General features: G+C 47.9%; 1 protein-coding gene across 1 annotated transcript in view; it reads right to left on the reverse strand.

Annotated features, from left to right (window-relative positions):
- The window catches only part of LOC119441981 (ADAMTS-like protein 1), a 243,596-nt gene that overhangs the window by 16,220 nt on the left and 208,266 nt on the right, over window positions 1-19,110 (reverse strand). Inside the window, exons 9-17 of the mRNA XM_037706665.2 lie at window positions 14,232-14,334; window positions 12,342-12,472; window positions 10,685-10,882; window positions 9,587-9,716; window positions 6,930-7,140; window positions 4,563-4,754; window positions 2,490-2,587; window positions 1,508-1,701; window positions 101-225 (exon numbers count right to left, since the gene is read on the reverse strand). Of these exons, the coding sequence (XP_037562593.1) occupies window positions 101-225; window positions 1,508-1,701; window positions 2,490-2,587; window positions 4,563-4,754; window positions 6,930-7,140; window positions 9,587-9,716; window positions 10,685-10,882; window positions 12,342-12,472; window positions 14,232-14,334 (1,382 nt within the window). The remainder of the gene's footprint in view (window positions 1-100; window positions 226-1,507; window positions 1,702-2,489; window positions 2,588-4,562; window positions 4,755-6,929; window positions 7,141-9,586; window positions 9,717-10,684; window positions 10,883-12,341; window positions 12,473-14,231; window positions 14,335-19,110) is intronic.

The following is a 19,110-nucleotide window of genomic DNA, read 5'->3' on the forward strand; positions in this document are numbered from 1 at the left end:
GGCCACACACGAAAAGAAGCATACAGACCACACGTTGCATGCGCACTTTTATGCAAATTTGATTAATCGAAAATAAAAACGTCATAAAAAATCGGAATACCTTGGGTCCCTTCTTGTTCTTGGCGTCATCGACACCATTGATATAGGCGGGTAAGTCGACTCCTTTTGGGCGCTTCGCGCCAATTCCTCGCAGGTCTTTTGTACTGTATGTCTCTTGGTCCACACCTAATAAAAAGAAAGCATCAACATAATTTTTATCGAACCGTAAGCCTACCACCCGGGCGAAACCTGCATTAAAGCAAAAATTATCATCAGGGCACATAATCTATGACAAAAAAGATTCCGCCACTGTAATCTTATAAACAGCACATTTAACAAAACTGATGCATTCTGGCCAAGCACTAAATAGGTTTTAAATTCATGGCTGTAAGACACGCCCTTGCTTTCATCACTACCGCTACTGCTACGTAACTGCTCTTGTGCTTTAGGTGATTAATATTGCTGGCGGCACATGCGTACCTTATATATAACGCCACAGCGTTAAAGACCCCGTATCGCAGAAAATCCGGTGTCGGCGTCGGTGGCGTTTTCCATCAGAGAAAAATCATCCCAAACCATGTGGCGCATAGGCGCTACTGAATTAATTGAATTTCTCAAAGTAAAATGTATTAAAGAATTTGTAACATACGACTTACACACAAGCTACAGACATGATAGCGCCGGATTGTAATTTCAATATACGAGACAACATAATTAATTCTGTTACGCGGAAACTGAAACACAAACCCCTTTTCCAGCTGCGGTTTGAGGTCTGTCTTAATGGGAGCGGCGCACTCGGTTCCTTGCAACACCCTCCAGATGGCGCTCGCCTCCGCGTATCCGCGGCAGAGGCGGATCCCGACGTGCGGGGGGAACGAAAAAAAAAGAACCAGAAAGCTCGCCTTCGTGCATAGTGTTCGCCGCCAGCGTTTGCAGGTAAACATTACGGTCATATAAGCTGCAGTTGTCGGGAAGCGTGAGAAGCAGTCAGGGATCTTTGAATGCTATCGCGTTCCACTCGTAAAGGCCAAGCTTAAGCGTCCTCCGTTTTTTTTTGTGTCTATATATAGATCGCTGGTGTCCACAGGTAGAACGGTGTCCACATGTTAGATTACTACAGCAATAAAATTTGAGATTGAACCCGAGCTACGAGTACCCGTGCCTGATGTAATCCCTTGCGCCTTCTGTCCTTCTAAATGCGCACAAGGCGGCTTCCTCTAGAAGTGCAATCGCCATTCGGTGGCTTGACTTCATCGTCAGGATATGGCAGAGGTATGAGCAAGATTCCTGCTTGCAACCCTGCTTGCCACAGGTATTGCCTGCTTGTACGTCCTACACTGAAGATTGTCCATTCAGGGTGAATAAAAGGAAGCGGAAAGTGTTCTCAAAGTCAGCGCTGTGTCTCGGCGCTTAATCTCAAGTTGCGCTGTTCAATACCAAGATGCTGTCGAGCGTGCCCGTCACGTACCATTCGCCGGAGACTCCGACGCGAGCGGCTTCACGGAGAGTATAAGCTGCCCCGTGGTGGTCCCCGTCGAGCAGACGTAGACGCCCGAGTCGTCGAAGTCCATCTTGCGAATCCGCAGCGCCCCCTTCCTTGAGACGGCGATGCGACGCGAGGATGCCTTCACGGGCGCGCCGTCCTTGAGCCACTTCACTCGGCTGCGCGCAATGCGGTGAAGGACGGAATAGGGCAAGTTATCGCCGAGAATGTTTTTGAACACACACATGCACACGCACACAAACACACACTAAATTAGCCTACGTTATAAAAAGGCGTGAACATCGCATGGCAGACCAACGCGACTTGATAAAGCCCGTGGACATAGATTGAGAGCTTATGGATTAAGACGCCCATTAATGAAAGCGAGAGGAACGTCTAGGCCAGTATTCACAAAGCATTGTTGAACGTCTGTGCATAACATAATCACAATAAAAGCTAGGCTAGCTCTTTAATCGCTAGCATTATGCATAACAAACGCACGTTTCACCCTGTGTGATAAAATTTTATCACTATTCTTCCTCCCCCCCCCCCCCTACAGGGACTTCATTTTTCAACCTTATAACGTGTCGCACGGCATCCATCATCGCCATAAAGGCGCAACTGAATCAGGCGCTACGAAAATTTTCAATCACATTCGTTTTCTTTTTTTTCCAAGCTACCTATGTGGCCTCACTGCGCTCCCTGTCCCATCGAGGCTAAGCGGATTTTCAACCGAGAAGACGATCTGGTGAGAACAGCCCACGACTGGTTTTGGCAGCCATCTTGTTTATATGCACCGTTGGCCTGCAGCTCGTAAATATTCTGTAAATGCATCTTTTTAGGTAATCGTTACATTATATTCTGCCCCGCCATACATTTAGCGAAGGCAACAAGCCAATGAAAGACGTCCTGCCGAAAAAAAAAAAACGCAGTGAAGTCTGTGCCTGGTTGTATATTTGGCACTTGCCTGACGTCGGTGGAAGCATTGACGACGACACCTGGACAACGCATCTTGAGCGTCGTTCCCCTGTACACGGATGCTGCTCCTTCGGCTGTCAGGGATACCTGCCACAAGAAAGGAACGAAATACAATGAAGGGGAGAAAGAAGAAAACGCGGTAACACACCTTCATAGAAAAAATGGGCAGAACTCGATCATCTGCGATGGCTATACAAGAGTCGAATAGCCGAAAAGCATCATGTATGAGGCGTGCAATGCAGTCGCACTCTTCTCTTGCGCTTCTCTCTGGGCACGCTGCGCCTTCTGGCGGCGCCGCCGGGAAGTTCGCGCTTACCTAGTCGCACATGCACAGTGACCCAAGTTGGCGTCAAAGAGGTTCTTTAAAGAGGGGCTCATACCCAGAAACTTGGAGGTTAACAAAGAAGCCCGAGAACAAGTTAAGGACCGCACAAAGAGCGATGGAACGAAAAATGGCTAGGCCTAACGTTAAGAGACAGGAAGAGAGCGGTGTGGATCAGAGAACAAACGGGGATAGCCGATATTTTAGTTGACATTAAGCGGGAAAATAAGGAGCTGGGCAGGCCATGTAATGCGTAGGAGGGATAACCGGTGGACCATTAGAGTTACAGAATGGATACCAAGAGCAGGGAAGCGCAGTCGAGGACGGCAGAAATCTAGGTGGGGTGATAAAGTTAGGAAATTTGCAGCCGCAAGTTGGAATCAGCTAGCGCAAGACAGGGGTAATAGGAGATCGCAGGGACAGGCCTTCGTCTTCCAGTGGACATAAATGTAGGCTGATGATAATGATGATATGTATGGTATGTATGGTATGTATGGTGAGCTCTGTATGGTATGTGTCACCCAGTAGTGACACATACCCACGCGAACGGCACATATTTCACTAACTTCGCGATCGGCACATATTTTATTGTGAATGGCCTCCTTAGCCCTTCCAGCTTTCTTTCCGGTTATCTAGCTGTCTAGCTATCCCACCAAAAATATGGGCCGTTCGCGTCGGTATGTGTCGCTCTTCAATTAACCTTTTTGACGCCAACATGGATATGTGTCACTGGATACGTCCCCATACGGCCACCGGATGCCTGCCAGTGGGTATGCGTGACTTTTTACGTGCCGCTCTTCTAAAACCTTTTTGACAACTTGGGCCACTGCGTATGTGCCACTGGGTGGTCGCAGACTTCTTCACGGCGGCGCCACCAGGAGGCGCAGCGTGTCCCAAAGGAAAGGGCGAGAAAGGAGCCCGGTTGCAGTTAACGCGTCATACATGACACGTTTTGGATATTCGCACACTTGTATAGTCATATATTAGTTGTGCCGGTTATTTTTTTAGTCTGCAATACCTCCGGTATTGGCCCACATTTTTAGACTGCATTATCTTCGGGATCAGCCCATATTTTTGGGGGCATATATGGATAGCTAGATAGCAGGAAAGAAAACTGATCTGAGTATGCGAAGAATCTATTCGCGCGAATAATGTTTATGTATCGTTAATCCGCTTCGTCCTTGTCCTTTCCTCTTGAGCACTCGATTCGTGGTCAAAAAGAGAGAAAAATGATTTGGGGAAGACAAGGAGGTTAACCTTCCCTGCCATAAAAAAGGCTTCTCGTTTGCTACCCTACACCGATGGAAGGGGTACGGGAGTCACAAGGATGAAAAATAATGGCAGAGAAAGAAAGCAAACGCGTTAAAAACAAACAAAAAAAATGTGAAGGCAGGGAATGCTGTAGTGTCTGAATCTTTCTAACAGGTCACTGGAGTGCAAGACCTTCAATAGCACCGTGAACAGCTTCTTGTACGACTAGCAACAGCCGGCACTTCAAAATTGCCTGCACGAAAGCTGCCGGTAGTCGAGACATGCTAATGCGGTCGTTAGCGACAACACGTCTGCGTTGTAGCGAAGGCAAAGGCGAAGACCGTGATCGGTCCCCCACTGTGGGTATGCGTCATATGGACATGCAAGACGATGCCGACGACGGCGACGGGCAACTACGACAACCACAATTACGTTGTCAAAACACAGAGGAAAGAGTATAGTACAGCCACACCGGCACGTGACGCCCACCTTTCTCTCGGGTCCTCCCTGCACGGAACCCTTGACTCCTCGGCAGGGCTTGGAGTTGCAGGGTTTGACGGCGCGGGGCTTGCGCCTCGATGCACACTTGGACGGCGGCAGTTCGGCCACGCTACCGTACGCTAGCTCCCTCTGGCAGCGGATCTTGCGAGTCTTCACGCCGCCGTCGCAGGTCTTGGAGCACTGCGCCCGGTGTCCAGAACGACTGTTCTTAGTAAGCGCTTTAGAAATCAACGAGCGATTACGGGCGCCTACACTCTACCCTAGCGATGTGGTTCGCGGAGAGGTTGGGAACATTGTCAACATTGTTTGGTCCAACAATGCTGGATGGGACAGTTTAGGCCACTTGAACTCGGTTATAAATCAATTTGCTAGTTAGGCACACGTAACGTGCCCAAAGCTCCCGGTAAGCAGGCGCACCACGTTTCTTTCATTTAAGCAATAACGGCTGGTACTTGACAGTATATCATACAAAATCATTTGCCTTTAGGTACTACATTCCTGGTGGTTCAGATAAGCGTTATATTATACGAAAAAAAGAAAGGATGGAGGAAAGGTGGACATGGAAATTGATTATCTTTGCCAGGCTGTCTCAGATTACTGAAGGTCTACCAATGGTCTGAGACGAAGCGAGGTATGCTTGCCCTCTTGCTACTCGCACGCAAGCCCGTTTCTTTGTGCGGACGGATAAATGGAAAGACATAGAAACGCTACGAACACGCAATAAATAGATAATAATCCGATGATGTAAGATATAGAACTCTATTAAAAAAGTTATTCGAGATTGTGCTATTCATGTCAGCGAAAAACACGTCTGTACAAATTCAACGCACATGATCAAATCTGTGCGAAGCGAACCTTCAGTTAAGTGGTTAAGTAAATGTCGCACAACTAATGGTTATTCGTTGTGTGACCAGGTGTGTCAAAACAAAAGAGGCTGTTCCGAACGGAGATACCTCAAGAAAGTCACATTGTTTAGTGTATTTTCCCAGTTTGTGATCACTTTCGTGCAGTTTAAAAAAGGAACAAATCTCTTTAGGGAGGATCCGCTCGCCCAGCAAATCCTGAAAAGGTACGTTTCCCAAGCCCTTACATTTTACTATCCCTGTACCTCAGCTATGGGCAGGTGTCCACTCCGTATTCCATACCGTAGTACACACCGTAGTACACACCGTAGTCCACACCATAGACATAAAGACGTCTTGTCAGCCATGAGAGAACCGACGATCACAAACGGAAAGGAAACACAGCATAAGCTTGCCGTCCTGTCACTCTGTTCATGGATATACGGAGAAAATGATATGGTGGTGATAATGCAAGCTAGGCCGAGCGAGCAGAACCACGTGGCAGAGGAACAGCATGTTTATATCTTGGAAGATCTAGGATAGTTGGTTCATGTTTGCAGGTTTGAATCAGCGCACACTTCGAACGAAGCCATAAGATGGACGCAGAACAAGAACTGCCAAATAAAGGTCATTCATAGTATATAGAACTCATGTAAAATGACAAGGAGAGTGTGCAGCACACACTGAGCCTAAGTGGAAAGAGATAGCTACACTGCCAAAAAAAGGCAGTGTTGTATTACCTACAAGGACGCCATTTTATTTTGGGTTGTTCTCCAGAGAACTTTTAAGAAAGACCTTGATCTAAATCCTGATACCACGCGATACTCGCGCCAACTAAAAGCGATGATGTGCTTTGTCACGTTTCTACATAAGGACATGCACAGTTTATGAAAAACTCGCATGTTAGACCGGATTTCAGGACCAATTGTTTCTTGAAATTGATGTTTCAGCAAAAGGATTCAGAGTTGAAAAACTTTCATGATCAGAGTGATATTTCCTACCTGACTGGTATTCTCTGTTAATGAATTTGTTTGCTTGTTTCCCTTTTGTAAAACTGTTTGCGTTAATAATGGTCCTGTGTATAGTGTCAGTTTTGTGCTTGCAAACATGACTTTCGCGGTTTCGTCCTCTATGTTTATGATAATAGACGCATATTTTCATATTAAACTTTGTTTTGGTAACAACTGTCATGAAAGCAAAGAAACAAAAAAAAGCGGCTTTTATCTAGCGCCTGCTACGTGGGTTTACGACTGTGCCGGCCCAGCCGGTGACTTGTGCACAACCCAGATCTTGTGCACACCCCTACTCTCGCCATCTAGTAGCGGCACGCGGAACTACACAGCGGGCGAACATTCGTCGATCTCGCGCGCGGCATCGGGACACCGAACGCGATTGCTTCCCCGTTGGAAATTTCTTTCTCCAAATTTTGGGCTGCCAAGTTAGGGGTGCGGCCCTTACACGAGTCTATACGGTATCCTCGTTACTATAGACGGCACTGAGGCGCAATGAATACCTTAGTCCACTTGTCCGGTTTCCATCGAGCCACGCAGTCGACCAGGTTGCACATTCGTCGTTCCTGAGGCCTGGGATCCGGGCAGTGGCTCTCGTGGACGACGAGTGTGTTCCCCACGCCTCTGGTGACCTCGTGCACACACTGCACGCTGCGCCACTGCGACCCACCGCCGCAGGGCTTGGTGCACGGCGTGAAGTCGGACGTGTTCCACCTGCCACAGACCGAGAACGACGGGCGTGAGTGAGCGTGATAAATGCTACGACAATCGCCGCCGATTTGAAGGTGATAAGCTGCGTGTCAACGGTTGTATACTATAGCAGCTCGTCTCCTTGCGATATTGCATGAAGCTATAGCGCGATCGTGGCTTGATGAGGACGGTTGCTCGATGCATCGCCCGACTGTGAGGCGCAAGCAGTCACGTCACACATTGATGGGCGCCTACTAAAGGCCAGACAGTTGCGCTCTTCGGCTGTTCGTTTCACTTTTCCGCGTGAAATCGGCTGGAACTAATTACGCCGTAAAAATAAGCAGCGCCAACTTTGTTTTTTCAATTGGAACCAATCGCATGTCTCTTTTGTTTGGAAAGTTAATTAATCTAGTTTGAATAACTACTTGTCTAACTAGAAATAGAATCATTTTAAAATGTGTACCGAGCAAAAGTAATCCAGGGGAAATCATTTAATCATCTCAGATTTCCTAATTTCAAGAAATTTCGAACGCATTTGATAAAAATCCCTTGTGTTATAGCGTTCCTGCTGAGCTGCTGCGTGTACGCACTACTCTGAGCGAATCGAACTGTAAACGTCGAGCTAACGTTGTCTAATATTTCACTGCTAGCGTTCCAGCGCGGCCGTGACTGGTCGCTGATTAACGCCGACAGTCTCATCCCGTGCACCATCGAGGTGCGCAACACCTGCATCTGACGACGCTTCTCATTGCGCCGTCGTGTTGAGACGCCTGGTATCTGCCAGGGTGCTGTTCCCGCTGGGCAGCAGCATTTGTTTCACGTGCTGCGTTGTGACAACATGTCGCCTCCGCGTATGTTTAAAACACCGTCCACAGGAGTTCACGCGCAACGCTAGAACCTTGCTTCGGGCGAAACTGACAAATTACATTGCGATAGCAGTTATACGGACGTTCGAGGCACATTCCCGCCGTCGCCATCCGTGCCGTTCCGCTGACGGCGGATGCGCGGCTGGCACGCGGAGGGTTAGAGGCTTTTGAGAGAGGCGGACTACGTTTCGCGGCGAAAAACGACGAATTAAAGCGGACGCACCGTCAACGCTACGCTCAATCACCTCGGTGGCGGAAGAAATACAGTACTCTGCTTCCGCTGCAGGCATGCGTGTTGTGCGAACGCATACTATAAGCACACTATAGCGCCCCTGCCGAGGTGCTGCGTGCATGGTCTGGTCTGATCAGTAAACGTCAAACTAACGTTGTCTGCTATTTCATCGGGCGCTCACTAACGCCAACAGTTTTCCCATCGGTCTCATCTCGCGCACCATATCGAGGTGCGACGCCTGCAACTCCACTGACGTGTGCTCATAACGCAAGCGTCGTGATGCACCTGTAGCTGCCACTAACCGCACCTCATTATTTTTGTAACAAGCAAACATCCTTCTTCATCTGATAGCAGCCGATCGAGGCACTGTTCCTTCTGCCCAGCAGGAGTTACTTTGCGTGCTGCTTCCCTCCAGCATGTCTGACTCTCGTATACTTAGAAAACAGTCCGAGGAGTTCAAGCTCGAAGCTAAAGCTTGCTATCGCTGTCGCTAATTGGCCCTTCGACCGAAACTACCAAACTTTTCGGTGAGGAGAAAAGTTACCTTGCCATGAAAGTGGTAGTACGGGATAGCCGAAAAAAAAAAACGTGCCAGCTAAAGCTATTCATCTTCTTTACATGCTCTCGAAAATACAAATTGTATACTTCATTGAAGTTCTCGTAGGAGATAGTTATAGCCTTTATTAAGTGCGCCACTTTACGTATACAATTCGTAGGTCATATAGATTATGTGAAATTGGTATTGATATTCGCATTGGTTGAGTGAGAAAAAGAAAAACATTGATTGTCTTGAGCTCTGTACTGCACTCCCGTTGCCCTTACTATGACTCAGGAAGTCCAGCTTGGTTTGGTACGATATGCCACTCAGTGCTTACATGTCATCCGAATGCCACTATCGAGTAATTCCTTCCTTAACACGCAGATACAATGCGCGTGAGTGCGAGATAATTCGACTTAAGATATTGTTACCATGATTAACAAGCGTGTGTTTACTGTTTCTGATGAGCAGGGCGCGGTAGGTTTACAATAAAATTTGGAACAAATAACAAAATTATTCAAGCTCAACCCGTGTGTAATCCTTTCAAACGGTTGGCTAAGAAACGTTCGCTCCTTAATGCGTATAAAAACGAGCTACACAGTGACCAGATAGCTTAAAGTTCCGTGGATCGAAGCCAGGGAAGTTCAGGAATCTTAAAGTTCCGTGGATCGAAGCCAGCGAAGTTCAGCCAAACGAGTAGCCGAGATCAAGCTAGCAAACAATAAGATCACTCGTTTCAGAGTCTGGCGGGACGGTCATCATTGACGCAGGGGCATACAGTTCCGAGAGAGTGAACCACAGGTAAGAGAACAAGATAGGAAAGGGTTGACATACCTCGGAGGGCACGGCATGTTGTTGCACGTCTCTGTGATGGTCTCTGGTTTTTCTTTTATGTCGCACATGATGTAGCTCACCGGCTGGCCATCCGCGTTGCGCACACATTCCACCAAGGATTCGCGGATTCCTGCGTCGAGATAGGTGCAGGAACTTGTTCGCATAACGAAGAGCTCACGGACAGCATGGGGCATACGATAAGAAATAAATAGCCGTGTACAGCAGCCAATGATTAAATCTCTAAACATGATAGAGGTCCGGCGACGTGAGATTAAGAGTGAACGTTAAAATTATTTCCGCACGGGAGTAAAAGTATACGACCCATGGGGTAAAAAAAAATAAAAAAGAAAGAAAGAAGGAAAGAAAGAAAGAAAGCTACTGGAATAACTTCACGGCCTGTGCACGAAATTTGTAACTGCGGACTGTAGCATAAACTTGGCAGTGACAATTGTGTAGTTTGATTCAAAACATTTAGCCTGCTTGCCTATAGATAACTGGAAAATTACTTTTTTTTTCGCCGCAGCCCCAGTCCTTATAATTTTGGCTCTACCTGTATACGTAAACGAAAACACACCACGCGAGAGAAAAAGCACTACAAACGCTCGCTTATTTTACGCCGGAGCAGGTTTCTAGAAAGTCCCAACAGTAATTGTTGCGGCCTTCGGAGCGCATTGGTGCTGATAATGCAGTTGCACGTACATCACTTATCTGTACAGACATCTGTACAGATGTATCGCTTCGAATATACAGCCGTTATCACTGCAAAAGTTATCCCACTTAATGTTACAAAATTGTACGGGCGCATACGTTGGCATGGTGCGGGTCTCCGGGATAAAGCTTTCTTCATCGTAGACGTCCTACCTCTGCTTCGTGTATCCACCTTGTTGATTCCTCTTGGCATCGTTAGGCCTAATATAGTGGCTTTAATCACACGAGACCTGCTCATGCTAAGTCCCACATGTCAAAAACGAGATACCCATGCGGAGCAATTGCAGACACGGCTTTGCATCGTTATATGTATATCTACCTGTATAGCTAAAATCCTACTCCTCCGTTGCAAGCTTCAATGGGAACAGAACACCGCGTCTATACGCTCACCTCCCAGACAGGAGGCCGAGCAGGGCGTGTGTCCCGCCGAGCGCCACGAGTACGGCGAGTCCGGTTTGCTCTCGGCGCCCAAGCCATCAGCGCCGTCGCCCTCCTCGTCGACCTCTTCCTCCTCCTCGGAGTCGCCGCGGTTCTGGTCCAAGGCGCAGGGACGCATCGTGCAGCGCTGCATCTCCGCTGGACGGATGCCTGCGCTCAACAAGTTATATATACGTTATTTTCTTGCCAAACCATCGCAACAAGACAACCCTGTGATTACTCAATGATTCGATGTATTAAATTGAGGCTACGGTGCAAGGCATTTGCCATAGGGACGTTTTTGCTGACTGCAATAATTTTGACTGCCATTTTATCATTTACCACCCTGTAAGGCTGTCTGCGATGATGGCGCATGCGTGCTATCTTTGGAGTAGGCGACGATAGGTGAAAATGAATAGTTCGGAATAGAACAGGATTATATATATATATATATATATATATATATATATATATATCGTTCTGGGCTAGCTTTATCAGCACATCTATTGTATGGTATCCATAGAAAATAACATGCGCCATCCCGCAATAGCAGATAAGCTGTCACAACAAGCCAGTTTGTATCCATGCATCCCACTGATTGTACACAATCAACGAACAGTTTCGTTGGCTGCGCTCTTTATTTCTCGATATGCAAATGGAATCGTAGTAAGGTCAAACAGGCCGGTCCTCCACGAAAGACGCGTTTGTCAAACACACATCGATGGGCCAACGATAGCACCACATAAGTAAGTGCACTGTTGCACTACTAACAGGCCACAGTAAAATTAATATACGCAAAGTAAAGTACTGTACTGTACAGTACGGACATGAACGAAAACACTTAAGCACAGGTAAAGGTCCCCCTCCACTGGAGACCAGTCCCAGACGAAGGGTTGCAAGCAGACGAAGAGTTGTAAGTATGTATCATTAGCAAACGCGAACTGGAAAAAAGAAACAATAGATGAGAACGTATGTTAAGCGTAACTACTGGCACTCATTTCTTAGACAATTTCTAAGCACGGTTTGATCCTGAGGTGTACGTTCTGGAGCCTAAATTAGGCCACAATTGGAAACATGGTTGAAGCTGTAACGGTTGGCCTTCTCAGACGATGAGACAGGCCATGGTCGTAAGGTACGACAGCTGTCTTTCTGAGCATCTTTTTCCCAATCACATGCTCCTTTCTTGTTTTTCGCAAGCACTGTGCCAGCAAAATGAACACGTGACAACTAGCACAAATCAAAGTACTATTCCAAGCTGAGTGGCAAGGTAGCAAAGAAATGCAACACCTCTTCGCCACTTCCGCGTTCCGGAAGATTTTGCGACCAGTGCGTGCGTGCGTGCGTGCGTGCGTGCGTGCGTGCGTGCGTGTGTTTGACCTCCATAAAAATGGACGGAGTGTCGCGGCCCCCTCTTAGAAAGTGTCTCACCTCCGCCACGTTTTCAAGCCACCCGGGAAAGTTCAGGTCACGAAGCGTGCACAAAGCTTCGTTTCCACGCACGCACACGCGCAGACATACACGCACACACACGCACGCACACGCACACACACGCACACACACGCACACGCACGCACGCACAAATGGAAACACGTGCAGGAAGTATGAAAGGCGAATAAACGAGTTCACCCACCGGTGCACTCCTTGTCGGGCAGCTTCGCCATCGTGCGGGAGAACTCGAGGAAGATCTTGCATTCCACGGATCGCTTCTGGACGCCATCGCCGCACGTGACGCTGCAGGATCCCCAGTCCCCGACGATGAAGCTGCGCCAAACCGGGATGTCCAGTCAAAGAAAAACGTGAAGTCATTGTAAGCCTTGTTGTTGTTTCCTCTGCACACGTGGCGCATACCCACCGTGGGGGATCCGCCAAAAATTGGGCGGTTCGCACAAAAATGACTGGAACAAGTTTAGAAAATAGAAACTGTTTTACTGGGCAAATACATGTTACTGTAAGCACGTTTCCTCGTTAACAAAGCTTGACGTCTTTCTCTTTGCAGCTTTGTTTTCTCTCTTTAGAGTAATTATTTGCCTTGCGTTACCTTCCGCCACGTGACTCCTGGCCTGACCCACCTCTCTGTGGGTACAAGCGACAGTTTAGGAACGTCATCATCATGATCATCATCGACGTTTACTCTGCTATAGCTTCGCGAGCGGCAAGAGCACAGCAAAAGCGCGAATGCGACTAGGCACACGGCAATCTCCTAGCTTGTACCGAAAGACCTGCGGTCACGAAAGCAGCAGTTGCTTCCTAAGCTAGGTCGGGACAAAAACAGATTCAGACTATCCCGCGTGATCCGAAGACATTAGCTACGTTCTTTAAACAACACTAGTCTGTCCCACTACAAAAGATTGCTGATACCACTCTTTATGCTTTAACTCTCTGCACTTTTCGGTGCTCCCTCATAGGACGTGGAATGATTACCCGGAACAATTTTGCTTCTGTTCGTGCACGTGTGCACGCAGTAAATAGCTTCTACGGCAGTGCGTAAATTGACTTTCCCAGCGCTGGCATAATAAGAAGAAAGAAACTTAAAGGATGGTGGTCTTTCTCCGGAAGCCTTAATTGCGTACCTAAGTCTCTACACGGCTCATTGGTTTGTTCTGTCGACGGCGAGAAGATTAGCTTCGCTAACGTATATTAGTTGTTTTTTCGCTGAAATTACTTTCTGTATTCCGAGCATTTTACTTTGTTTGTTACGCCCAGGTACAATAGCCCACATTAGTTCTAGTAACCCCACCATTAGTTTACCCTGAGTTTCTATACGGCAAGGTGGTTGACCTATGCGTATTGATACACTGCAAACGAATAGGGTCAATTTTGCAATAGTGATCGTGACCGTCGATGCAATAAAGATCGTGCTATGTTACTTTTCTTTTCTTTTTCTTTTTGTTTTTATTCTTCTGTACTTTTCAGTTTATTCTTCGTACACGGGCGTAGCGCGTTGGGTTAATCTAGCAAATGAAATACTTTCCTTAGATAGTTTGCACCCCTGCACAATGTTGGAAAAGAAATATTATGGCGCTAACTAATGACCGTACAGAGCGATGAACATTGTGGTGCCTTAAGGAGCAAGATGTTACAGTATATTCCATTCTTAAAGAAGCAACCCGTTTTAATTGCTTTGACGGTTAAAGGTGTTGCATCACATGAAAGCGTACGCGTTCTATTTTTTTCTGCCTAGATGCTTGCCCTAACGTGTCGTATGAGACATTTCTTTTAAAGAAGTTCAAGAAATTTTGCAACTCTGTTGGTGTTATTGCCAGTTTGGTGCCCCCAATAAGGAGAACATGCCATACTGTGCATTCAGACCTCATTTTTCTCAGGCACGCCTACAGTGAAATGGTATGCCTTTTACCGTTGCTAAGGTTAGCGTTATTGACTGTTAGAAATGTTGAAAAATTTGGCTTAACATTGTTAACACTCATGTATAGCCAGAAATGCGCGGAAACATCCGACACTTATGCATGTATCGTCTGCTCAGCACGAACATGAACAAACAGTGTATTCTCTAGCTCCACACCTTGGTTCCGATGACTGATGCTGGTGATGCTGGGGTTTGGAGGGTGCGTTGAAAGGTGCGAACCCTTGAGGAGGAGCATCCTCTTGAGATCCGAATTCTTTTCCTGCGGAGAACAGCAAATACATTAAAAAAAACGAAAAAAGCGTGAAATTACCGCTAATAAAACACTGCTTCTGTTAGATCAACAGAAGTAGTGCTTTATGGGCGTTAATTTGGCTTAACGCGGTCCTTATCCGTCCCGAAAAGATGACCATAAAATGGCGGCGTTGGGCAGTACTTATAAAAAAAAGTTCCAACAAGTTAGCTTTCCAAAAAGGAGGCGCAGTGCTAAAGAGACAATGGAGCTGATGGGCACCTAGCTAGTCCTGGCTTTTGGGCTAGGCTAAGCACTACCAAGTCGTCCCCAGCATTTTCCGGAATTTATTGATTATTCATCGATTAGCTATTGATTGGCTATCGATTGGCTATCGCAACGTATTCGCCGCGTATTCGGGCTAGGCTAAGCACTACCAAGTCATCCCCAAATTTTCCGGAATTTATTGATTATTTGTCGATTATTGATTAGCTAGTGATTGGCTTTCGATTGGCTATCGCAAGGTATTGGGCACGTATTTGGGCTTAGGCTATGCACTACCAAGTCATCCCCAGCATTTTCCGAATTTATTGATTATTTATTGTTTATCGATTAGCTATTGATTGGCTATCGATGACTGACTAAGCTTAAGTAGTCCCAACCATGCTAAGCTAGACATAGCCAGGATCAGGTTCGCTAGTTTACAGGGGTATGTGCCATTGCGCTTGGACCCTTTCTGCACTACCGCCAGGATCGGCCCTCATTTTTTCCGACGCATCACGGACTTACGGCCGGCTTAAACAGCTCCGCTGTTAAAACGTTAGCATCACCCCCTCATACGAAGAGTACACTGCCGTATAAACCTCCGAAACCGTTCCTGCCGGAAATTTACATTGCTTCATTTTATATCTCATTCGTTTTTCGTTGCCTTATAAAATGTTGTCATAATACACCGCCGATAGAAATATTGTCGCGGGATCAATCGAACAGTTCGCTTTTGATCCCTACCACGTTAGGTTAAACCATAACACTATAGGCTTCTCGTCGGACGCCCAGTCCGGTTGTCTACTACTTCTTCCTTTTGATGCCGGCCCAAAATACCACGAGGAAGTATGCCATGCATGAGATTGTGCCTCTCGTCAGTCAATAATATTTCACTAAGCGTCGAAGTATAGGGTAAGCAAAGTATATGTTTCTCAATGGGAAACAATTTATTCATTATTGACGTGCCCTGGGCTCTGCATAACCTTTTCTTCAGAACGCCGAGCACACTGAAGCGAGTGCAATGCCTTTCGATTAATATATTAGCGCATATTTTTGTTAGAGAACTCTACTGATAGACGGGGTATGAAGAACGCAAAGTATACTTTTCCCATTACTCCTCAACACTACGTTTCGCTCAGTTGGGGCGGCTCCCATAGCAGTTGCCTGCATATTGCTCCGTTCTTGCTTTTAACTGCGAGGCTGTTTAAGCCAGACGTAATTTGTGGTTCGTATCAAGAAACAAAAGAAAAACTTTTTGCCAAGGCGGGATTCCAACCTGCGTACCCACGATCGCAAGGCGAGCGTCGTAACCACTATAGGCTACACAGCCACGCCTGCAGAACACGCATTTATGCGAACCATATATGATTGCGTTCGAGCGTCGTCGGCTTCGTCCACAGCTTGCGTGTTCGCACACTCGTGCTCTGCGAGGTCAAGAAGAGGTTTTGCGCGCTATGCTAGGGAGAGAGATAAAGAAAACGAGAGCGAGAGATAGAGAGAGAGAGAGAGAGAGAGAGAGAGAGAGAGACGCATTCGCGGAGTGGGTCTGCTGGAACCAGGCTGGAACGCGTTGTCGGCATTGCAACGCAGTGGAACGCGGTGTCGGAATTGCAACGCGGTGTCGGTGTTGCAAGCTGCGCTATGCAACGCGCAGAGACGGCTGTAAGTCCGAGACGTGCGAAAAGAAATTATCATCATCATGAGTAATAAGATCAAAAGTTCGCGCGCACTTCCGGAAAATGCTGGGCTACGATCGCCCAGCTTCGCTGTTTCAAGCGTTGCGCGGCCGAGTGCAAGGTTTAGCGTTTTTTACAGCGGAGCTGTTAAAGTCGAACTTGGTGCGTGCGCAGCGATGTTCGCAGCATAGCCAAGTCGGGAGAGGGGCAAATTTATAGCGAGAGGGAAAGCTCTCGAGAGGGAAGAGAGTGTGGCGAGGGGGAGGTGGGAGGTGAGTGGAGAGGAGGACCGGCTTCAGAGGTGGCAGGGCGGAGTTGAGCGGGAGCAGAGCCAATGCACAGAAGCGCCGAGCGCACGTGGTATGGCGTTAGTAATGACGTCAGCGCTCCCTAATAACAGGCGTTCTCTCACATTGGCAGGCTTCTTTCTCGCCCTGGACTTTCTCGACGTAGCGCAATGGCGAATCCGACCGCTAGAGCTTTCCAAGAAGAAGCCGCTCGATTGGAACGCCGTACAGAAGCGTATCGTGAGCGTGCTAGGAAACGGAGAGCCGAACCCGAGCAACGGGCAAGGGAAGATGAAGCCAATCGTCGCCGAAGAGAAGATGCAGGGGTTCGAGCAAGAAAAGCGGAGACCAAGCGTCGCGGCGAAGAAATGAAGAGCCAAGCAATGCTTAACTCCATTAAACCTTGCTTAGCTTTGATTCTGCTTTGTAAACGACGCTCTTCTTCGCCTAGCTTTGCACAACTTTGCTGAGGCTTCCCCTCAGCTCCGCCGTTCATTGGTGTTAGCGATAGCAAAGCCAAGCCTAATTTTTCTATACTTTCCGTGGTCAACTTATATGGTTGATATTCGAGGTCAGCATCTGACAAATGTGCCCGAGCGCGACAAAAGAGCTGAGGCAGGATGGGCGGGATGCGTTAGAGGGTCCCTCACCAGACTTGGCCTTTTTAAACAGACACGCGCAGCGTATACCAAGCGCGCTGATGGTCGTGTCTACAAAGTACTATACCGCTGCGCCCCCCCCCCCCCCCTCCCCTACCCGCGAGAGCACTGAAAGAAGCGGTGTACCCTTTTTTTCTATGGAGCCCCACACCCAGCCGGACAGTCAAGGCGAGACGCACAAGGGCACCAACATAAAGGCCCAGCCACACGTGGCTAATGGCACGCGCCTGGCTACAACGTCACGTGTCTGCGATGCCTTGCGCGCACTTGTCCTACGCATTTAGAGAGGGGAAACGCCCAGGCCGCGCGCGCGTCAGGCAGTGCTTGATCTGAAGCGTCACTTTGCACGCGACGAAATGGCAGCCTGTGCGCCGTCGTCACGTGGCCGATACGTAAACTTTCGGCGCTGGTGTCGAAACAGGTTGTTATGATTTCACTGGTTTGGCAAATTGTGAGAGGCCCTTTAGCAATACTGCCGCTTCCTCGCTTGCTAGAAAAGCGGAGACCAAGCGTCGGCGAAGAAATGAAGAGCCAAGCAATGGTCGTTGCTCGGGATCGGCTCTCCGTTTCCTAGCACGCTCACGAGCCGCTTCTCTACGGCGCTCCAATGGCTTCTTCTTCGGGAGTTCTAGCGGTCGGCTTCGCCTCTGCGCTACGTCGTTTAAGTCCAGGGTGAGAAAGAGGCCCGCCGATGTGAGAGCGTGCCTGTTCCTAGGAAGCGCTGACGTCATTACTAACGTCATATCACGTGCGCTCGGCGCGGCTGTGCATTGGCTCCGCTCCTGCTCAACTCCGCCCTGCCACCTTTGGAGGGGCTTGCACGCCTGTGTGAGCAAAACTAATTCATGGTCACGAACAATCACCTACCAATGGCTGGCGCCAATGGTCAGACGCGCGCTGATCTATGGTGTCATAGGCGGGACGTAATAGAAGTGGCCTTGAAAGCCTGAGGTGAGAGCACGTGATCTTTTATGTGAGATTGTAGCCTACTTGCTGTAATGCAGTGGTATAAAACTTGACTTACAGCTTCATGGTGAAATCTGTCTACAGATCCCGAACGTTTTCTTACCGTGCTCAAAAATTGTTGCAGTAGATTTTTAAGTGGTTGACCTGAATGAATCCCTGTTTCGCATATAAATAACTGTTGCCAAGTGGTAACGCTTACTTGTTTGTAATGTCTAGATGTCACGCTAACGATCAGTAACTGAGCGAATACCGTTCAGCGGGGAGGTGGGAAATAATTCAGGGCCACGAAATGTTCCATAGTTGCACGGCGAAACGACCGTTACGAAACCCTAATGTCGATCCGCACGGAGGACTGCATTCGTTGCAGCGATCTAAGGTTGTCGCCGGCGCGCTCATACTCTTACGTTTGGCAAAAGTCGTATTACTGCTTACCTCATCTTCTTAGAGCGCATTACCGACCGACGCACTTTCGATCGATGCATCGTAGCCGGCGTGTGCTGCAACAAGGCCTATCATTTCCATGGCTGAGAGGTCGAATATACTGTAGGGCTTTCAAGACCTCAAGGAAGCGAATAGAAATTGAAAATGAAATAAATACTGTTATTTAAACTATGGCGACATAACAACGGGTTCGAACGGGTATTTTTGAGAGGTTAAAGGTTATAAGAAGCATACTGCACGACACCTTCGATAGTTTTATATTTGATTTGGGTCCTCGGAAACCGTCATGTCGGAGCCGTTGTTCTCAAGTCTCTCTATCTCGCTCTATCTTAACGGTGCTTTGTCTTAACGTGACGGCATTTATTGTTGCGTTTGTTTAAACTAGAGCACTGCACGGGCCGATTTTTCCAGCCCAGGCCCGGCCCGGGCCCGTTTTTACATTGGGCTGCCCGCCCGAGCCCGACCAAAAGTTTTATGACAAAACCCGGGCCCGGCCCGGGACCGGAAAATAAT

The sequence above is a fragment of the Dermacentor silvarum genome, chromosome 2 (assembly GCF_013339745.2).
Source record: "Dermacentor silvarum isolate Dsil-2018 chromosome 2, BIME_Dsil_1.4, whole genome shotgun sequence".
Classification (NCBI taxonomy): domain Eukaryota; kingdom Metazoa; phylum Arthropoda; class Arachnida; order Ixodida; family Ixodidae; genus Dermacentor; species Dermacentor silvarum.